This window comes from Syngnathoides biaculeatus, chromosome 10 (assembly GCF_019802595.1).
Source record: "Syngnathoides biaculeatus isolate LvHL_M chromosome 10, ASM1980259v1, whole genome shotgun sequence".
Taxonomy (NCBI): Eukaryota; Metazoa; Chordata; class Actinopteri; order Syngnathiformes; family Syngnathidae; genus Syngnathoides; species Syngnathoides biaculeatus.
This window is the reverse complement of record NC_084649.1, coordinates 23,231,829-23,250,702: the sequence shown is the minus strand read 5'-3', so window position 1 is coordinate 23,250,702 and position 18,874 is coordinate 23,231,829. Positions and strand designations below refer to the sequence as shown.

The 18,874-nt window shown below is 43.6% G+C and overlaps 1 protein-coding gene and 1 long non-coding RNA gene across 3 annotated transcripts in view; one reads left to right on the top strand and one right to left on the bottom strand.

Annotated features, from left to right (window-relative positions):
- The window catches only part of LOC133507647 (uncharacterized), a 149,217-nt gene that overhangs the window by 122,714 nt on the left and 7,629 nt on the right, over positions 1-18,874 (top strand). Inside the window, exon 3 of the long non-coding RNA XR_009796866.1 lies at positions 1,406-1,574. This is a non-coding gene — a long non-coding RNA (uncharacterized LOC133507647). The remainder of the gene's footprint in view (positions 1-1,405; positions 1,575-18,874) is intronic.
- Positions 13,690-18,874, bottom strand: part of tafa3a (TAFA chemokine like family member 3a) — a 103,222-nt gene continuing 98,037 nt past the window's right edge. For both annotated transcript variants that reach the window (XM_061832919.1, XM_061832918.1), the window contains one exon: positions 13,690-13,849. In XM_061832919.1, the coding sequence (XP_061688903.1) occupies positions 13,838-13,849 (12 nt within the window). In that variant the 3' untranslated portion in view covers positions 13,690-13,837. The remainder of the gene's footprint in view (positions 13,850-18,874) is intronic.

Genomic DNA, 18,874 nt, shown 5'->3' with positions numbered 1-18,874 from the left:
TCGCCCCAAATTTGATTATTCCTTGTTTTTGTTGTTGTTTTTAACATACTCTGCGATTAAAGATGATTTTGATGCAGCAATATATAGCTAACTTAAGAGTAGACTAACCTGGCACTCCAATTTGTACTTGGAATTTTCTGGTTGGAAAATATTTGTGCCGTACTGGAGGCAAGTAGAGATTGTCATGTTAAGCACACGGCGGCATGAAATCGAGGCATCTAGCCACACTTCAACAAAGCAATAAAACACATACGTGTGTGTAATATATTCACACGCAAACATGCTGCAGTACGTGTCAGTATCATAGTTCCCTAATGTAACCATCTGTTCCGCGCGTCTCTCTGTTATTCCTCGCATGCATTAAATGCGCAAGCAAAAACCTTGGCAAGGGGAACCGCGCTTCTTGCCACCGTACGTACATCAGGGCAGATTAATGAGTTACCTGAGAGCGGACAGCTTTTGTGTGCCTAATGGGAAATTAAAATGGCTAACAACTCTGAATCAGCCAAACTAATGGGGAGTGCGGCAGAGGCCTTTTCGGGATAACGCCCGGGCCGCCCCGCGCGGAACAAACAGGAGCGCCGCGTTATTGTTATGAACGGGAGATCTTAATAAGCAAAAAGGCAGGAAATACACGTACTATAATGTGCAATTTTTTTTTCTCAGAAATTATTGTCTCAGACAGCAAAATCAATCAGTAGGTTGAAACTTCCGGGGTTGTTCCATACATACATGATTCTCGTCTATAATATCCTCTCGTGTATAATACGCTCTGTACTGTGCACACGTTGATGTTTGTATTACTGCATTTTTTTACTCAAGCAAAAAAACAAATCCACTCAAATCAGTGCTCAAGGATTAGTTAAGCTTAACATTCGAATAGTACTGTATTATTGGAAGTAATAGTTTTAGCGACTGTAATATTTTCTTTGGATCTCAGGTGTTTTCCTTTTACACCGTCTTTGAGTCCACATTTTCTATCAGTCAAGATGTTTTAATCAGAAACCCAGGCCTTGGGTGGCAAAAGTCACTCCGCGTTCCGTCAGGACAATAGTTTTCACCTCGCTTCCATTCTGAGGAGCGCCTGAAGTTGTCTCTGGGAACGAGTGCATTATGGTCCCGGGGGGTGCGGGTGACTCCTGCAGAAAAGTCTAGACAAGATTATTACTTTTGGGCATGGGCTTTTTTTCTTCAATTTTTGCTTTTTGCTTTACATTTGACTGTTCTTATCATAGTATAAATAAATGTAGTATTTATAATTGCACAATATTTTGACAAACATCATATCACCACATTCCTTTTTGGCTCCCTGCGGATTACGTCAGCGTGGTCGAGGGTCGATCGAGTGCAAGGAGGCCGGTTGTCGCCTGGTGTCTGCTTCATCCCTTTCCGCTTCCCTCCGCAGATGGCAAGACGCGCCCCAAGTGAAGCCCGAGACAAGGATGCGAAAAAAGCAACGACCGGCATCTCACCGAAAGACGGCGGAGGAAGGTTGGGGGGGATTTGGGGACGTGCGAGCGACGACGGATCATTAGTGAGGAACATCTGCTGGAGGAGGTTGCCTCTCGTACCTGGTGAGTCTTACACATCTTTAATCACTCGTCGGCTCGTACCGGAGAGCGAGCGGCTCAAGCGATCCACTTTGATAAGTCATTAGTATTAATCACAGAGGGCCGCTCAAAAAAAAACCGTCCCTGAGCCTCTGACGGTGCACTTCGGTGTTGTAAATTGGGCCAGGCAAAATAATAAATGCGTTAAAAAAAAAAATCGAAGAACTCAGCCTAGTCAAGTTAAAAAATGTCTGCCTCATAGCGTTGCCTCAGGAACACAAAAAAAGCAAACAATGTTTCAGACGGAGATTTTTTTTTTTTTTTTTTAATCAGATGGACGTAGTGTTGGACAACTGCAGGTCATAAATCAATCACCCCCAATCCGGTCTAATGCAATCCAAATCTGCCATTTGTTCTGTTCGCATCATGTAGATGCGGTACGGGTCTGTTAGGAATGACTTTTAACCCCAGACCGTCGGGATCAACAATCCTAAATGTTGAATGCGTTCAATAGTTCTAATAAATTCTTACTGCGCATTTTTCGTAGCTTACGAATAACAATCGTCAATACAGGCAAAGGAAAATCTTACAGTATGAAATAGCACTCTAATATTTGTAAAATGTGAAAATATTGAATTTTTTACAATGCATTTTATTTGTTGTATTTAATAATGACGTCAGCGTGTAAAAGGTAAAACACGGTAGCTGCCTCGTCAAGCAACTCGGTACCCACTCAACTGAAAGGTCAGGTGTCATCCCTATAAACATTCTAAAATAGATATTGAAATGAAAACTAAACGTTATTCACTTCAATGTCTATACGAAAAAATAAATGTGAGCGCAGAGCGCGTCACCAATGCGCAAATTTGGGGAGGTGTCATTCGACATCCAATTGGTCGCCGTATTGGCTACGTCTCCTGTCCGTGATGTCACCCCGGACATTCGCCATTGAAAACAAGGTGTGGCCCCTACTGTCCGAGACACAGAAGCTCTTTTCAAAGAAGAGAACATCTCACAACCGAGTGATTTTACTGGAGCAACATTACACTGTTTTGAACCATATTTAGATGATATGCGGATCACGGCCAAACCGCCTCCCCGTCCGATCCACTTGCTCGGCCTTGTCGACAAGGCCGGTGGCGATCCACAAGGCCAGGGGAGGCCGTCCATCAGCGGCTCCTGCACGGAAGACTTCCGATGTGTACATCGACACATTTAGCACCCCTGACTTACGGATTCCCCTCCAACCATTCTTTGTTTTAGTAGCTGTATACACACCTACCTGTCATTTGGAACCCGCGAAGCTCTCGTCCTTTGCACCCCGTCCAATCCATTTTTCACGACGAAACGGATCTTTTGGAAAAGTATGAAAAGTGAATCCGTCCTCCCGAGTGTTTGAGCAATATCCAGCGATGTAAGGAGCCGGCATTTTGGCTAACAAGAAGGAACGACGAGCTACCTTCCCGCAGGTAAAACTAATAAAAACAAACGAGTCCGCTTGAGCGCGCTACTACCTCCAATGTCACTTCCTGATTCTTGTCGAAAGCAAATCCCTCGAGAGGATTTTCATGGCGGGATTTACAAAAAAGCAATATATGTCAAAATCAAGTTTTGTGGTGGGGGAAAAAAAAACAGATGGGTCCATACCGGCTGCCGTTTTTTCATTAATGACATACTAAAAATCATGCATTCCATGACAGTGGCACTTGAAGTTCCAATGGGGCAGAGATCGTTCTATGAAGATGAATAAATTCGTCACAATGTCATTTCATTGTATGGACAGTAGGCTGTCCCATTTCATGTGTGCGACATGTGTGAGACACACACCAAGTTATCGCCACCGTTGCTTCTATGAAACAATTTAGCAGGTACAATTTTTCTCCTCCTTTTGCCAATGGACCCCCGACTCCACAATTTTGCCCTCTCAGATCTCCCGGGTGCAAGTCTTGCTTCTTTTCAAATAAACTGCCTGAAGCCGGCGTGCGCTGATAATAGCGTGACAAAGGTTGAGAAGGTGACGCGCTGGATCGGGATCATGTCTTGTCGGCGTCACGGATCGGTGCACCTATAGAAAACTGCAGCGCTGCAGCAGCCCTCGGATCTTTCGACATATTATCTTTTGTGAACTTGTAGAACTCGATGGATTTTGATTCTGTGGCCTAAAAATGGTTACAAATTCCAATAACCTGGAATTGATTTTACAGTTATCTACTGAAAGTGTTCTGCTGTGATATCTTTTCATATCAGAGGTGCAGTTATATGAACTGTATATTTCTTTCTGGTTTTATTAGGGGTCATAAATAATTCCAACCCGGGATGTTTTGTTGTCATCCGTCGTAAATCGATCACTGTATTCCTTTTGGACATAAGCGGCGTTGCGATGAGGTGTTATTTGATCACTGGATGATTTGATCCCTTGACTTTGGTCATAAAATCCAGATCTTCTTCTTTTCCTTTCGGCTCGTCCCATAAGGGGTCGCCACAGCGTGCCATCTTTTTCCATCTAAGCCTATTTCGTGCATCTTCCTCTCTTAACACCGTCTGTCCTCATGTCCTCCCTCACAACATCCATCAACCTTTTCTTTGGTCTTCCTCTCGCTCTTTTGTCTGTTGAAGTTGCTTCCGGTCTTCAAACTGGCAGCAGCTTCAACAGAAGGCTCTGACCAGCCCGATTGTAGTTCAATAAAGCCTGCTGAATTTGGACCGAATGTCGTGAATACTCGACATGGGACTACAGTGGACTAAAATCTCCATCTCCGCAATCTTAGTACCCTAATTGGAGCCGCATCGTTCGCGTCGAAGTTAGCCTAGCTTAGACCGCTAACAAGAAAACGTGTCTGTTTTCTGATATTTACTGAGAAAGGAAACATCAAACCGAGTATCTACACGTCCTGCAAAACTTATGCATCGTATGCAACGAGGATAGTGAGTACTCATAAGAAGTTGGGCGAGTGAAAACGTCAACTTAAACTTGATTATCGGCCTAGTATTCCTTAGCTTAGCTTGCTAACAACGAGACGCGTTTGTGATCAATTCGTGGATGTTGAAGAAACATCGAACATGAGTAACTTCATAACTTGTACCACGAGGGCCGTGTGAGGACTTATAGGAAATTTAACAAGTCTTATCTTAGTACCCAAATTGGAGCCGCATCGTTCGCGTCAAAGGTGCTCGGCCCAAGTTAGCCTAACGTGGTAACAACATTAACTACGTAGAGTATACAACAAAGACCAAACATCAAACGCGAACTCAACCTTCTAGTACTAGTGTGGTTTGAATCCCTTCCATCCACATATCCTTTAAATCGCCATATCCTTTATATTTTCACACAGGTAGTATGTGATTTGTGTACCTTATGTGCTAACATTGTTTATTTGATTGCTTCTTATTTTTGACTATCTGCGGCACAATTTTGTGCTACTTGTCGGCCGGTCCCAAGCCCGGATGAATGCAGAGGGTTGCGTCAGGGAGGGCATCCGCCGTAAAACCGTGCCAAACATATATGAGGGTTCATCATTCCGTAACGGTTAGGTCGTCATAAATTCCAGATATCTTATAAAATATCTTCATTGTGGTTTTATGAAGGTTGCTCTTTACCGCGCGATTTTCTTTGAGCTTTCGCAACCCGAGGCATAAATCATTCACCACAATTCTTTTTTTGGACGAGCCGTCCCGTTTCTTTTGGCTCTGCGGGGTTACCAAACTTTCCGTTCTTTGGCCTTTTGACATCAGGGCGTCATACTCTATGATATGATTTTACGGAAGTGTCATAAATCACACTCCTTTTGCATTGCGGATCATCCGTTTTCTCAGCTCTCTAGCACATTCTGGCCTATCAGAAGTCTAAAGTTTTTTTTTTTTTTTTTTTTTTTTTTTTTTAAATCCTTTCAGCATGACTATCAGTCGCCCACTTTGCAGAAGACGCGTTGCAAATGCTGGTGAAAGTACAGCATGTTACTGTTAAGTAGTCAGCGGCGTCTGAGGAAATGTGACTAGCGCGGATGTGTGAGTGACTTGGCCGAAGCAGCTGGCATCCTGGCGTCATCATTCACGCACTAATCGCCTCTCGGGCGTGGAAAAACACGGCAAATTTGAAGGCATCAGGTACACCAGGAAGACTTTGATAGGAGAATTTCCGAGCACCCGTGCTTTTCGCCTTGAGCGGGATAATCCCATTACGCCTCGGGATACGGAGCGAGCGGCACAACTCACTTGAAAAGAAACTGTTTGGTGAGGCGTAACACTTCGAGCTGTTAGAAATAACATCCCGACTCTGACAACAAATGAATTAGAACATCCAATTTTTTAGGACAGATAGCACATAAAACGAGAGAATATAGCACCTAAAGTGCAACAGTTTTCTCGCCCGGGCTTTTGCAGCTCATCTTGGGTGTTTTGGAGATTAGGCGTTTTTTTTCTTTTTTTTTTTTTTTTTTCCATTAGTCTGTCAGCTTTCATTATGACACGGGGAAAAAAAATCTAATTAGTTTGGTGTATCTGACAGTTTTTCCAAACTAATTGATTCTGTCAAGATAAATGCAGCAGATGGTATGAGTGGAAGGGAGAGCTGGCGCTTCCGTCTGCGTACTTAGGTGAAGTCCGAGATCCTTCGTTTCCGACGAGGGTCCTCCTTGTTGTTGTGGTTTGTGTTATGCCACGGAAGAAAATTCAAATATATATAATAAGTATATATATATATATATATATATATATATATATATTTTTTTTTTTTTTTTTACAAGTACGAAATCTCGTTTGAAGTGGTTCATATGATGATCCATGTTCTGCTCATTTACTTCCAACAACAGAAGAGATGAAATATTTGCTGCATCTCCGGCATGTTTGATATTCTTCACAATTAGCAGAAGATACATTTTTTTAAAATAAGAATTAAAATATTTGTGGTTCCAGAACGCTAGAAAAATGCAAAATCATAGAGATTAATAAAAGTATCTATCTATCTATATCTATCTATCTATCTATCTATCTATCTATCTATCTATCTATCTATCTATCTATCCATCCATCCATCCATCAATCCATCCATCCATCCATCCATCCATCCATCCATCCATCCATCCATCCATCCATCCATCATCCATCCATCCATCTATCCATCTATCTATCTATCTATCTATCTATCATCTATCTATCCATCTATCCATCTATCCATCTATCCATCTATCCATCTATCATCTATCCATCTATCCATCTATCCATCTATCTATCTATCTATCTATCTATATCTATCTATCTATCTATCTATCTATCTATCTATCTATCTATCTATCTATCTATATACACCTCTCTCTCTCTCTCTGTCAATTTGTTGTCTTGTTTGGACGGCACGGTGACTCGGCTAGAAAGCGTTGGCCTCACAGTTCTGAGGTCCCGTGTTCGATCCCGGTCTCGCCTCTGTGGAGTTTGCGCGTTCTCCCCGTGCCTGCGTGGGATTTCTCCGGGTACTCCGGTTTCCTCCCGCATCCCAATAACATGCAACATTAATCGGACACTCTAAATTGCCCCTAGGTGTGATTGTGAGTGCGGCTGTTTGTCTCGATGTGCCCTGCGATTTGCTGGCAACCAGTTCAGGGGTGTACCCCGCCTCCTGCCAGAGGAGGGCTGGGATGGTCTCCAGCACTCCCGCGACCCTCGTGAGGATAAGCGGCAAAGAAAATGGATGGATGGATGTTGAATTTTTGTAAAAACATACACAAAAGCATTCAGTGTCACAAGCAAAATGTGAATGCGAGTTGATTGTAAATAGCTGCGCGCAAACAACAACATTAGTGTGAAAACTTAACAGCTGACACGATGTCAAAAAAAAAAAAAAAAAAAGTAATCCCCATCCGGTAAAACCTACATGAAGAGTTTTAGTCATTTTATTTCCCCATTCTGCTCTATTTGGTCTGCCGGGGAAATTCATTTCAGGCAGGAGGAGCAGGAGGATTTTTAATCAACAGCTTGAGAGGCGTCCGCGTGTAAAAGCCGCAGTGACACCAGCTATAAACTAATGACCTGCACACAGTATTAGAACCCAAAGAATTTCATTATCAGGAGCAACACAACACCAGTTGACTGCGTGCCGGTGATTGAAATGCAGTCGCTGAACATTTATTTTTTTTGGCGGGGTGGAGTAATACTATTTGTCAGGAGTAGTTGAATAATGACAGTGAGGTAAGCACTGCGTAAACCCTTGAAGGGTTTTTTCTTTTTGTAAAGTTCATTTAATAGATCAGTGTCAACAAAACTACCAGATATTATTCAAAACAACTGAGTCAAAAGACTTCAAGTGGTACAAGAACGTGTAATGGTTTGCTACCTGCGCCACGTTGGGTCACATACAACGTGCAAAATCGGTAAAGCTTTTTCTCTGATAAAGGACAGTGATTCCTGCAACGACTTGCTGAAGCTGCACACCCCTCTGTCGGGAAGCAAAATTGAGTGGCACTCATGGAGGCAGCACTTCGTCAGGACGTCGCCGAATGGCACTTTTCGGTTTTGCGTGGGGCGCGTGTAGAAAACGCATTTCCAAAAACAAGTATCCCACCCTGGAGTTGTGATGTCACAATTCAGCAAATTTTTTTTAATGGTGTTTGCTCTTTGACGCAGTAATACACAGGTGTCAAAGTCAAAGCCCGCGGGCCACATCCGGCCCGCCACATCCTTTTATGTGGCCCGCGAAGGCAAATCGTCAGTGTCAGAATCCGTGATTCTTTCGAAAATATGTCTCAAATTGGCATATGTCATAAATGATAATGTTGGGATATATTTGTTGCCAAACATGAATACTGGTTGAAAAACCCATTACACTTGATTTCTGATTCCAAAAGTAGTTCATAAATATATTGTGTAGATATGATGAGGTGATTCAGGATTTCTATGGTTTCACCATCACGCCCCTCTGAGGGAAATCGTAACTACAATGTGGCCCACGACAAAAAAGACTTTGACACAACTGCAATAGTACTTCTGTGGCTTGAAAATGGCAGATCTTCACACAGGCTCACTGCCCGGTCATGAGCAGGGTTGCTGTAACTCAGTGCATTTGTGTGTTTGTTCGTGAGTGTGTTTGGGAGCAATGTGATGTAAATTAGCTCGATTATTATGTAGAAAATTCTGAAAGTCTTACTTACAGAAATATTTTCACATCGATAACTAATGATTTGCTTGGCTGTTTAATTCACACTTGATGGGTGGCCAGCACTTCAGAAGAAAGCACTTTCACATCATATTTTTAAAGCACCATCAGCTGTTAAGATCCCAACTCACTTCTTCTTCTTTTCCTTTCGGCTTTTCCCGATTAGGGGTCACCACAGCGTGTCATCTTTTTCCATCAAAGCCCATCTTCGTGCATCTTCCTCTCTGACACCCACTGTCCTCATGTCCTCCCTCACAATATCCATCAACCTTTTCTTTGGTCTTCCTCTCGCCCGTTTGCCTGGCAGCTCCATCCTCAGCACCCTTCTACCGATACCCTCACTCTCTCACCTCTGGACATGTCCAAACCATCGAAGTCTGCTCTCTCGAACCTTGTCTCCAAAACATCCAACTTTGGCTGTCCCTCTAATGAGCTCATTTCTAATCGTATCCAACCTGCGAGAACCTCAACATCTTCATTTGTGCTACCTCAAGTTCTGCTTCCTGTTGTCTCTTCAGTGCCACCGTCTTTCTAGTCATGAAACCATACTGTTCCTCGCAGATACTTACTTCTGACCTGAGTCTAGCCTCCACTATTCTTTCCCACTGTGTGGCTCATCATCTTTATTCCTCCTTAGTTTCCACAATTCTGAAAAGAGGCCCCATAGCGTTGGTTTGGTAAACCGGGGGTCTTCACTTCGTATCTCACTGGGGGCTCTACTCCACAAGAGGGGTTGCGTCAGGAAGGGCATCCGGCGTAAAAACTGTGCCAAACAAATATGTGCGTTTATCTGAGGTGTCACGCTGACAAGCCGAAGGAAACTTACTAGTTTCCACAATTCTGAACATCCCGTTTGTTCTTAAAAACCGGGACCAGCACACTTTTCCTCCATTCTTCTGTGATCTTCTCTCCCGCTAGTATTCTTTTGAATAAATTGCTCAAAAACTCCACATCCACTTCTCCAAATTGCTTCCATACCTCCACTGGTATGTCATCAGGACCAACTGTCTTTCCTTTTTTCATCCTGTTCAGTGCCTTTCTCACTTCCCCCTTACCAATTATTGCCACTTCCTGTTGAATCACGTTTGCCTCTTCTACTCTTCCTTCTCTCCCATTTTCTTCTTTCATTAACTTCCCAAAGTACTTTTTCATCACATTACTGGAATCATATTTCCATCACTATCCTTAATCACCTTTGCTTGCTGCACATCCTTCCCATCTCAATCGCTGTCTGGCCAACCTGTAGAGATCCTTTTCTCCTTCTTTCTTATCCAATCTGGTCTACAAGTCGTCATATGCCTCTTGTTTTTTTTGTCTTGTCCAGATCCCAACTCACTACAGGCCTATAAGTGAGTGACGGACACTCCAGATACTCTGGGGTGGGGGGGACGGACAAAAAGTCCGTTAAAGTTTGACGATCGTTGGATCGCCAGTCGACGTGAAAGCGAGGCAATTCCAGACTTACCCGGACTTGCTTGGGAAAAACTCCAACCTCGAGTGCGTTCCCTCATTTGCCTCGGAGAAGCAAATCGCCGGCGTCAAACGGCGCGGCGCGGCATGACAATCAGCACAATCCTCTCAAGCGGTGTCTCCAAACACGCCAGCCGCGTTTACATTCAAGGTCTTTTACGGCACGGCAACAAAACCCAGAGGAACTTTGCTATAAAGGCGCCTTTCATCATTAATGGAATATTATCCCGCATAAAGGTAAATGACGGGAGGATTGTGTTTTCTCCGCCTGTCAAGTGCACAGAGGTTAATTGTCAGATCCAAGGGTAGATTTTGCCTTGATGTTTGCAGAGAGAAAAGGTTTCTTCCAGGGGATGGGTCGCCATCTCCTCGGCAATTTCTCCCCACTCTGATTAATCTCAATGAATTATGCAAATAACCTCTATCTGAAATGATTTAGCAATGTTTCAGTATTGTTTTATTAATGCACTTTTGAATTACTCTGTATCATCACGGAGCCTTTTTGCCACCGCCTGTTTGTAATTCATCGCCGGCTCTTTATTAAATCGGCGGTGGTCTCGGGTGGCTCGCATGCGGGAATGAGAAATTAGTCATTACTGTAATTTAATGATTTCTAACCAAACAAGCTGGATCGCTAAACATGCTCTCTAAACCCCCCCCCCCCCCCACAACTCCCACCCTCACTTCTTTCCTTCATCGGAGTCCAATGGGTTGGATTTGTGGGAGTGAGGCTTATTTTTTTTTTTTCCTCGCCTAATTAATTATGTTTGATATTAGGATCTTTCTGCCGCGAATGTTCATGTTTCAATTACAGACGGAAAGCGAAAGCGGTGCCGCGATCGGGTCGAGACTCCCCAGCACTTGACTCAGATTTCCCTGCATAAATTTGCCGTTCAAATTTGATATTTCGGCGGAGCCGCTCCGCGCTTTTGGGGGCTTCGGACCCGGGGATAGGCTGTCATGAAAGCTCTCCGCTGGACGGGTGGATGGATGAGGCGGTCGCCATGGCAACTTGACTTGTGATCTTCTTGGAAGTGCACCCATCAGCAATGACTCAAATTCTGTGCTGCTGATAAAAGAGTGACTTCATGTTTTAATTGGATTCCTTCGATATCCGTGACACAGAAATGACATTAAGATGATTTGGATGGAGCGCTTTGTCGGCTTTTGATGTCAGCTCAGCATCCGCTAATCAACAAAGTCAATCCATCCATGCGTCTTTTCCTCCGATCGATTCTCCACCCATCGACCATAACCGGAGCGTCCGTGAACCACCGACTCGTCACTCAGTTTTTCCATCGCTTCCACCCGGCCACAGTCAAATTAATAGAATCCATTAATATTTTTCCTTGGGTCCATTTATCATCCACCTATGCACGGTTATAGTGTATGCAACCATCCTTTTATACAAACAAAACATCCACCTCTCCATCTCTTCATCCATCCACCTTCCACCTATTTATCAATTTTCCACCTCTGTCTACCGAACAACCTACCCATTAATTTTCAAGTAATAAATCTATGCATCTGTCCAGTTTCTAATTAATAAAATACACCTCACCTTTTTCCTCTAGTCCATCATCATCCATCTGTACCAAATCCATCCAATCAATCAATCCATCTTTTCCTGAAGTTTGTTTTATGCCCATCCATGCATCCATCCTTCATTTCAAAGCGATATTAATTTCTTCTGTCCTCTTATTCATCGAACCATTTGTCCTTCCTTTCACTAATCGATAAAACGTCCATCCATCCATCCATCCATCCATCCATCCACCCATCCTTTAACTGGACACTATCTGTCCATTTTTTTCCTTTATTTCATTCCTCCATTCCTCCATTTTAACCACCTATTTTCCCAACTTTTGCAAAAATCCATCCATCCATCCTTTAGCACTACACTATCTGTCCATTTTTCCTCTATTCCATTCATCCATTCCTCCATTCTAACCAGTTATCTTCCCAATGTTTCCAAAAATTCATCCATCCATCCACATCCTTTAACTGTATACTATGTCCATTTTTTCCTCTATTCCATTCATCCATTCATCCATTCTAAAAATTCATCCATTTCCAAATCAATTTCCAAAAATCCATCCATCCATCCATCCTTCAACTTTCCACTATGTCTATTTTTCCTCTAGTCCATTCATCCATTCCTCCATTCTAACCAGCTATCTTCCCAACTTTTCAAAAAATTCCTCCATCCATCCTTCAACGGTACACTGTCTGTCCATTTTTCCCTTTATTCCATTCTTCCATTCTAACCAGCTTTCTTCCCTATCTTCCATCTGTCCATCTATTCATCTTTTTTATAGAGTACGAATCCAGCCACTTTGCTCTCCACCACTGACTCATCCATCGTGTCCATGAATCATTTGTGTTTACACATTTTCCATCAATCCATCCATCCACAAGTTCATAAACGGAAAATAAATCCTTAATCAATTCATCCCTACTTCCTGTCCATCCATCCTCCTTTCTGCCGACCAATCCAACCGTCCTTTTTCCCCACCCGCCATCCGTTCAGTCTTTCACGCCATCCGTCCTTCTCACCCACCAGTCACCCCCATCAATCGATCCAGTCATTCAATCAGCTGACCGTCGCGTTCTCCACCTCCAAGCCGACACTTTGATTGTCTTCGGACGGACAACTTTTGCCGATCGTGGGCCGCAGCACCCGAGGGGGAAATCATTCGGATCCGAAACAACGAAGAAGAAAAACCACGGGATATTTTTTTTTTTTTTAATGACTGCTCAAAAGAAACCAAAGGCTTGTGAGATGAAGACTAATTGTTGGAAAGTAATCAAATCGGATAGGAGGTGTTTTCGGGGTTAGAGATAATTTTATCGGTCTCTCTCTGGACCAGATTTCAAATGGTTTTCTTGAGTTTTGTGATGTTTCGTGGCGGCCTAATTCCACTTCGGTCAAACCCTTAGGGACAACCTTCATAAACATCAAATCCAAACAGACTGCGCATTCCTTTAGGTTAGATTTATTGAGATAATACTGACATTTGTTAATCACTGGTGGTTGTCAGGCGTCGAAAAACAACACATACCATTTCAATGTTTTGGCAAAGTCTCCTAAGTGTTTTTTTTGTTTGTTTTTTGTTTTTTAATCATAGCGCCGCCACCTTTTTCTACACATCAAGTCTCTGCAAAGACGACTTGATAGCCTAACAACTCGATGAAACGTCATTTAGCTTCTTTCGTAAGGCTAAAAGGAATGAAAATGCTTTTCTCGCTTGATCTTCAACACAAATATGCATCGAGTCTCGGGATCGCTATGCGGTGAGAAAAAACACAAAGGTACCACATCACATTTTTCTTCATACTTTTTTTTTTTTTATCGTATCGTTATCGTAATCCACAGTCTTTCAGCTAATAAATATCTTCATGTTGGAGTCCTCTGGTCTGTAGGAGTCAAACTATAATACAAAGAGACGTTTGGTGAGGAGTCGAGTTACCGATGATGCTAACGTCGGGAATTTTTTTTTTTTTTTGGGGGGGGGGGGGGATGCAGTCTTATTTGAAGCCCCGTTCCGTTGTCCATTTTTCGAGTGACTGTCTGTGACCAAAGTCCTTATTGGTCTCCAGCAATCCCAGGGAAAAAATATATATATATCCGAGCGTCCTACTGTGAAATAAACGACACCTGGTCCCAAGCAGACGACTATCGCGTGACCTAGAAAGAGAGCGAAAGGGGAGAAGAGTTAGAAAGGAGTGCTCATAAACAACAGTCCATAAAATGTCCAATAAAGCGCGTCTCTGCACCATCAATCATACGTGAAAGTGATCGTTGCCTTCTTCAAATGGGGAAGGGGGGGGGGGGGACAAATATCGATTGTGTTGGTCTGCTTCTTCTTTGTTGGTTTTGCTCTACCAACCTGAAGGTAATCGTTTTGAAATCACCTTAAAATTAATATACACTTGCATGTGCGACGATTTTATGGAACCGGTCCATAATAAAGCCTGTGTATGATATAATTTACTACTGCTGCTTTTTTTTTTTTTTTATACATTTCCCACCAGCCATGTTGCCCACAGGATAAATATTTTGCCAATGAGCCAGAAAACGTCTAATAACCTTTCCAAAAAGAATATCCTGACTGATTATTCTGTGGTGTGTTCAGTGATTTTATTTCCCCCCTGCAATGAAATAATCACGAAATGGTTGTGGCTAAATATTCTACATATTGTACATTTTCCAGAATTTCGATTGTTTTTCTTTTTGTGTATGGTCAACACAGATTTGGGCCAAACCCGGTCGTGAAGTTTACGGGGTGAGACGTAATCTCATTTTTAGTCCTTGGCGCAGTGGAAAAATCGTCATTTCATAATCCCGCATTGAGTGTAAACATCTTCTGAAATTAGAATTCATAGATTAATTAATATCGCGTTTTAGTCAAACGGCGGTATTCCTAAATTCCAGAATATATTCCGAGAGTCTGCTTCCGCTAAGAACTCAGTTCAAACACTGAGAAACCGCTAACTAACAAATTTAAGGGGACTTGAAAAAGCTTCTATGTTTTATTCATATTTTTTTTCCTCATGAAAATAATATGACCTAGCCCTAAAATAGCCCAAAGGCCCAAAGGCAATCAGGTTGCAATCATAAGAAGGCAAAAAAAGAAAAAATTACGGTATGCACTTGACATTTCGCTAGACTGGAATGGATAGATACCCTGGAACATTTGATCATGTTCTATTTTCTGGAGGAATGATTTTTGATTGGCTGTCTTTTGAGTGATTGTGTTTGCAGGACAGTTCATTATCTTAAAATTAATATTAGCCAATGTCAATCATTCACGGTGTAATCTGTGATGAAAGGGCCTCACTTTTTTTTCACGGCACATTTTGAAAATGATCAAAGTTTGACAGCGCGGTCAGCTCGCGTTAAACGGCATCGGCAAATCAACTTTAGCGTTGATTTTCTGTGCACGATACCGATTGGGACTCGGGATCAGAATCAGCTTGTGAGGTTTTCCCAACAACGGAACGAGCCAGTACTGATTGGATGAGCGCTGTGTAGAACTGACTCAGCAGCTCGCGGGACAGACCGTGCGTCCCCAGAAGCCGCAAGAAATACATCCTTTGCTGGGCTTTTTTGAGGATGGAGTTGATGTTCGTCTCCCATCTCAGGTCCTTTGAGACTGTAATTCCCAAGTTGCCTCCTGAAGTCCACAATCATCTCAATTCAATTCGGAAAATTCCTTTGTAGGATTTTCGTCACTATACGAGCCCTGGTCTATCCCCAAAATAGCCGACTTCCTCTTCAACTTGGGTACATGAGACGTTTTACATTTCCTGTTATCAAATTAAATAGCTTGAATTCATATAAAATGTTTTAAGGAATACTTCAATGTTACGATGTTAAAATGTTAAAAACAATCTCTAACAGTAACCACAATCAATACAGTGCCCCCACCCCCACCCCCACCCCCAATTCAGTATTACTTTTCAAACCCACTTCAAACACATTTAAATATTATATAATTGAAATGGGGCGGCACGCTGGATCAGCCCATAAAGCATTGGCCTCACAGTTCTGGGGACCCAGGTTCAATCCCGGCCCCGCCTCCGGTTTCCTCCCACATCCCAAAAACATGCAACATCGGACACTCTAAATTGCCCATAGGTGTGATTGTGAGTGTGGCTGTTTGTCTCGATGTCCTCCTCCTGCCTGTTCACAGCTGGGATAGAGTCCAGCACTCCCCGCGACTCTCGTGAGGATAAGCAGCAAAAGAAAATGGATTGATAGATAATTAAAATGCATCATGACAAAGGAATAAAAACCGAAAAATACACTTTGTCATATAGTTTGAGCTTTGAGATGGCCCAAACAATTAATTGGAGACTCTAAATTGTCCCAAGGTGTGATTGTGAGTGTGAATGTTTGTTTGCTTCTATGTGCCCTGCGACTGACTGGCGACCAGTTCAGCGTGTACCCCGCCTCCTGCCCGATGGCAGCTGGGATAGGCTCCAGCACTCCCCGCGACCCTCGTGAGGATAAGCAATTCAGAAAATGGACGGATGGATGGCCCAAACACGTACTGTAATCAAAATGAAACCTATTAAAAAGACTTTCTAAACACATTTCGTTTTCTATCAACACACTCACCAAACATTGCAATTCCCCCCCCCAGAAAACTGCGCAATACAGTGCGACTGCAATATGTGAACCCTTCGCATAAATGTAATCATTTTGCCGGCACGGACGGCGCACACAAGAAACACCTGGCAAATGTTGCCCTTTCCGACGTGCGTTTCTTCGCCATCTGGCGCCTCCGGATGTCTTCTGCGTCGTAAGGATCGGTTGGCAGCCAGTCAACGCAGTCATAATGCCACAGTGTTTACCCTCCATCCATAAGCAAAGGGGTCTGGGGGGGGGGGTTATCGATATTCACGGCAGTTTGCGAGGATGCACTTTGAAACCTTACATCCTGTTCCGGTCAGATTTGACTCATTTTGACTTTTAATAGCTAGAGAGGAGACTTGGATGGTTTTGGACGCGTTCGGAGGCGAGAGAGTGAAAGGATATTGGGAGAAGGCTGCTGAGCGTGGAGCTGCCTGGCAAAAGAGGGAGAGGGAGACCAAAGAAAAGGTTGATGGATGTCATGAGGGAAGACTTGAGGAGAGAGGAAGATGCACGAGATAGGCTTAGATGGAAAAAGATGATACGCTGTGGCGACCCCTAATGGGACAAGCCGAAAGGAAAAGAAGAAGAAGAATAGCTATCAAAAATAACACCCGAAATGTTAAGTTTTGACACTGAAATGTGTTCCACTTACACCAAAATTTAAAAATGTCATCCTGCTACAAAGTTTACAAAAGGACACCGAGTCTGGTTCTGGCTAAATTTGACCCATGTCTACTAAAATTGATTTTTCATCTACCGGTGTGTGATAAATCAGGGAAAATTATGGCACCCTTTTTATTCATTTTTTAATGGGACGTTCAAAAGGGAGTGTGCTATCCTGCGATGTCGCAAATAAAAATACATGTTCCCTTTTCTCGGAGACATTCTTTATCCATTTATGAACGTCTATATTATTACTACTACAGGCGGCACGGTGGCTCAGCTGGTAAAGCGTTGGCGTCACAGTTCTGAGGACCCGGGTTCAATTCCGACCTCTCCTGTGTGGAGTTTGCATGTTCTCCCCGTGCCTGCGTTTGTTTTCTCCGGGTGGGCGCTCCGGTTTCCTCCCACATCCCAAAAACATGCAACATTAATCGGACACTTTAAATTGCCCCGAGGTGTGATTGTGAGTGTTTGTCTCGATGTGCCCTGTGATTGGCTGGCGACCAGTTCAGGGTGTACTCCGCCTCCTGCCCGTTGACAGCTGGGATAGGCTCCAGCACTCCCCGCGACACTTGTGAGGATGAGAGGCAAAGAAAAATGGATGGATGGATGACTACTACACCCTAAATACATTTTGAAAAAAAAAAACAATTCATAATTCTGAAGGATATTCTTGGCCCGGGGTAAAGAATAAAATGACCCTGTGCCTTGCACGTAGGAGGCGTCGCATTGCATTAGCGACGCAGTTCCTGCCGTGTAAATATTTATCGTCACTACGGGAACAGATGCCGCCCTTCCGAAGGCAACGCACGTTTTCGCCAAAGTGCGATAATCCGAAGGAGAAAGACGACGATTGCCGCGTCGGGATGCGTCATCTCATTTTCGCATTGCCAATAGTGCGAAGAGAGAGGTGTGTGTGTGTGTGGGGGGGGGGGGGGTAGAAAAATGATTTTCCTTCTCTGGCTACACTTGCGGCAGAAGGTGGGAGACGCGGAAGAGGCACGACCCGGTGCCACGGGGGTGCTCGTGGGTGTCGCTGCGAGGGTTATCGCTGAGTAATCGGCCAAAGGGGGTGGGGGTAGGGGTGGGGGTGTGGGGGGGGGCTGAGAAAGACGAAAGCTCCTCGGGGTTTGACGTTTATAAGCCGCTTTGGGATCAGACGAAAACACACTGCGCCGGCGAAGGTTCAAAATCTTGTTAACAAACGCACAACTCAGCAGAGGTGGCAAAAGTACCGACACTCTGTACTTGGGTGCAGATGCTTGGATAAAGAAACACGCTGGTAAAAGAGGCGCTGGTTCAACTTCTTCTGAAATGGACTCGAGCCTTTTCCCTGTCAAAAGGTGGATCCGTGCAGGACGCCTAAGCCACGCCCACTTAGATACGGTCGTTAGGCACCCCAAGCTCCCGATCAAAATGGCGGACGCGGTGCGGTCGAAGCACGTTGTGAGCGATTCACTAGAGCGAATTCCCGAGAGTATTTCTGTTTCCTTTGTGCCGATGGTGTCAGAAATATCGACAAAGAGTGCGCAGAAATGCCCGAATTACTATATTCATAATGTCGGAACGCCACTTCAAGTTTCTGCAACGTGTTGGCCGGTTGGTGTGTGTTGATGTGCTCCCGTATTATTGGTTCGCTTAAAACTCGACAAGTGCTCAAACTCCATAACTTTTCTCACGCGCCGTGCGAGCAAAGCTACGAGTGAAGTAGTTGGAGCTCGACCAACGGGAAAGGAGGAAAAGAAACCCGATTCTTTGTCCGACGGATGTGAACTGCAGGATAAAATCATGAAATAAATAATGAATAATAATAATAATAATGAATAATGAATAATGGTCTTTGTGAATTTGGAGTGTGAGTCCCTTGTCACGTTCCAGGAGATGTTCATCATCATTGTACTTTGTAGT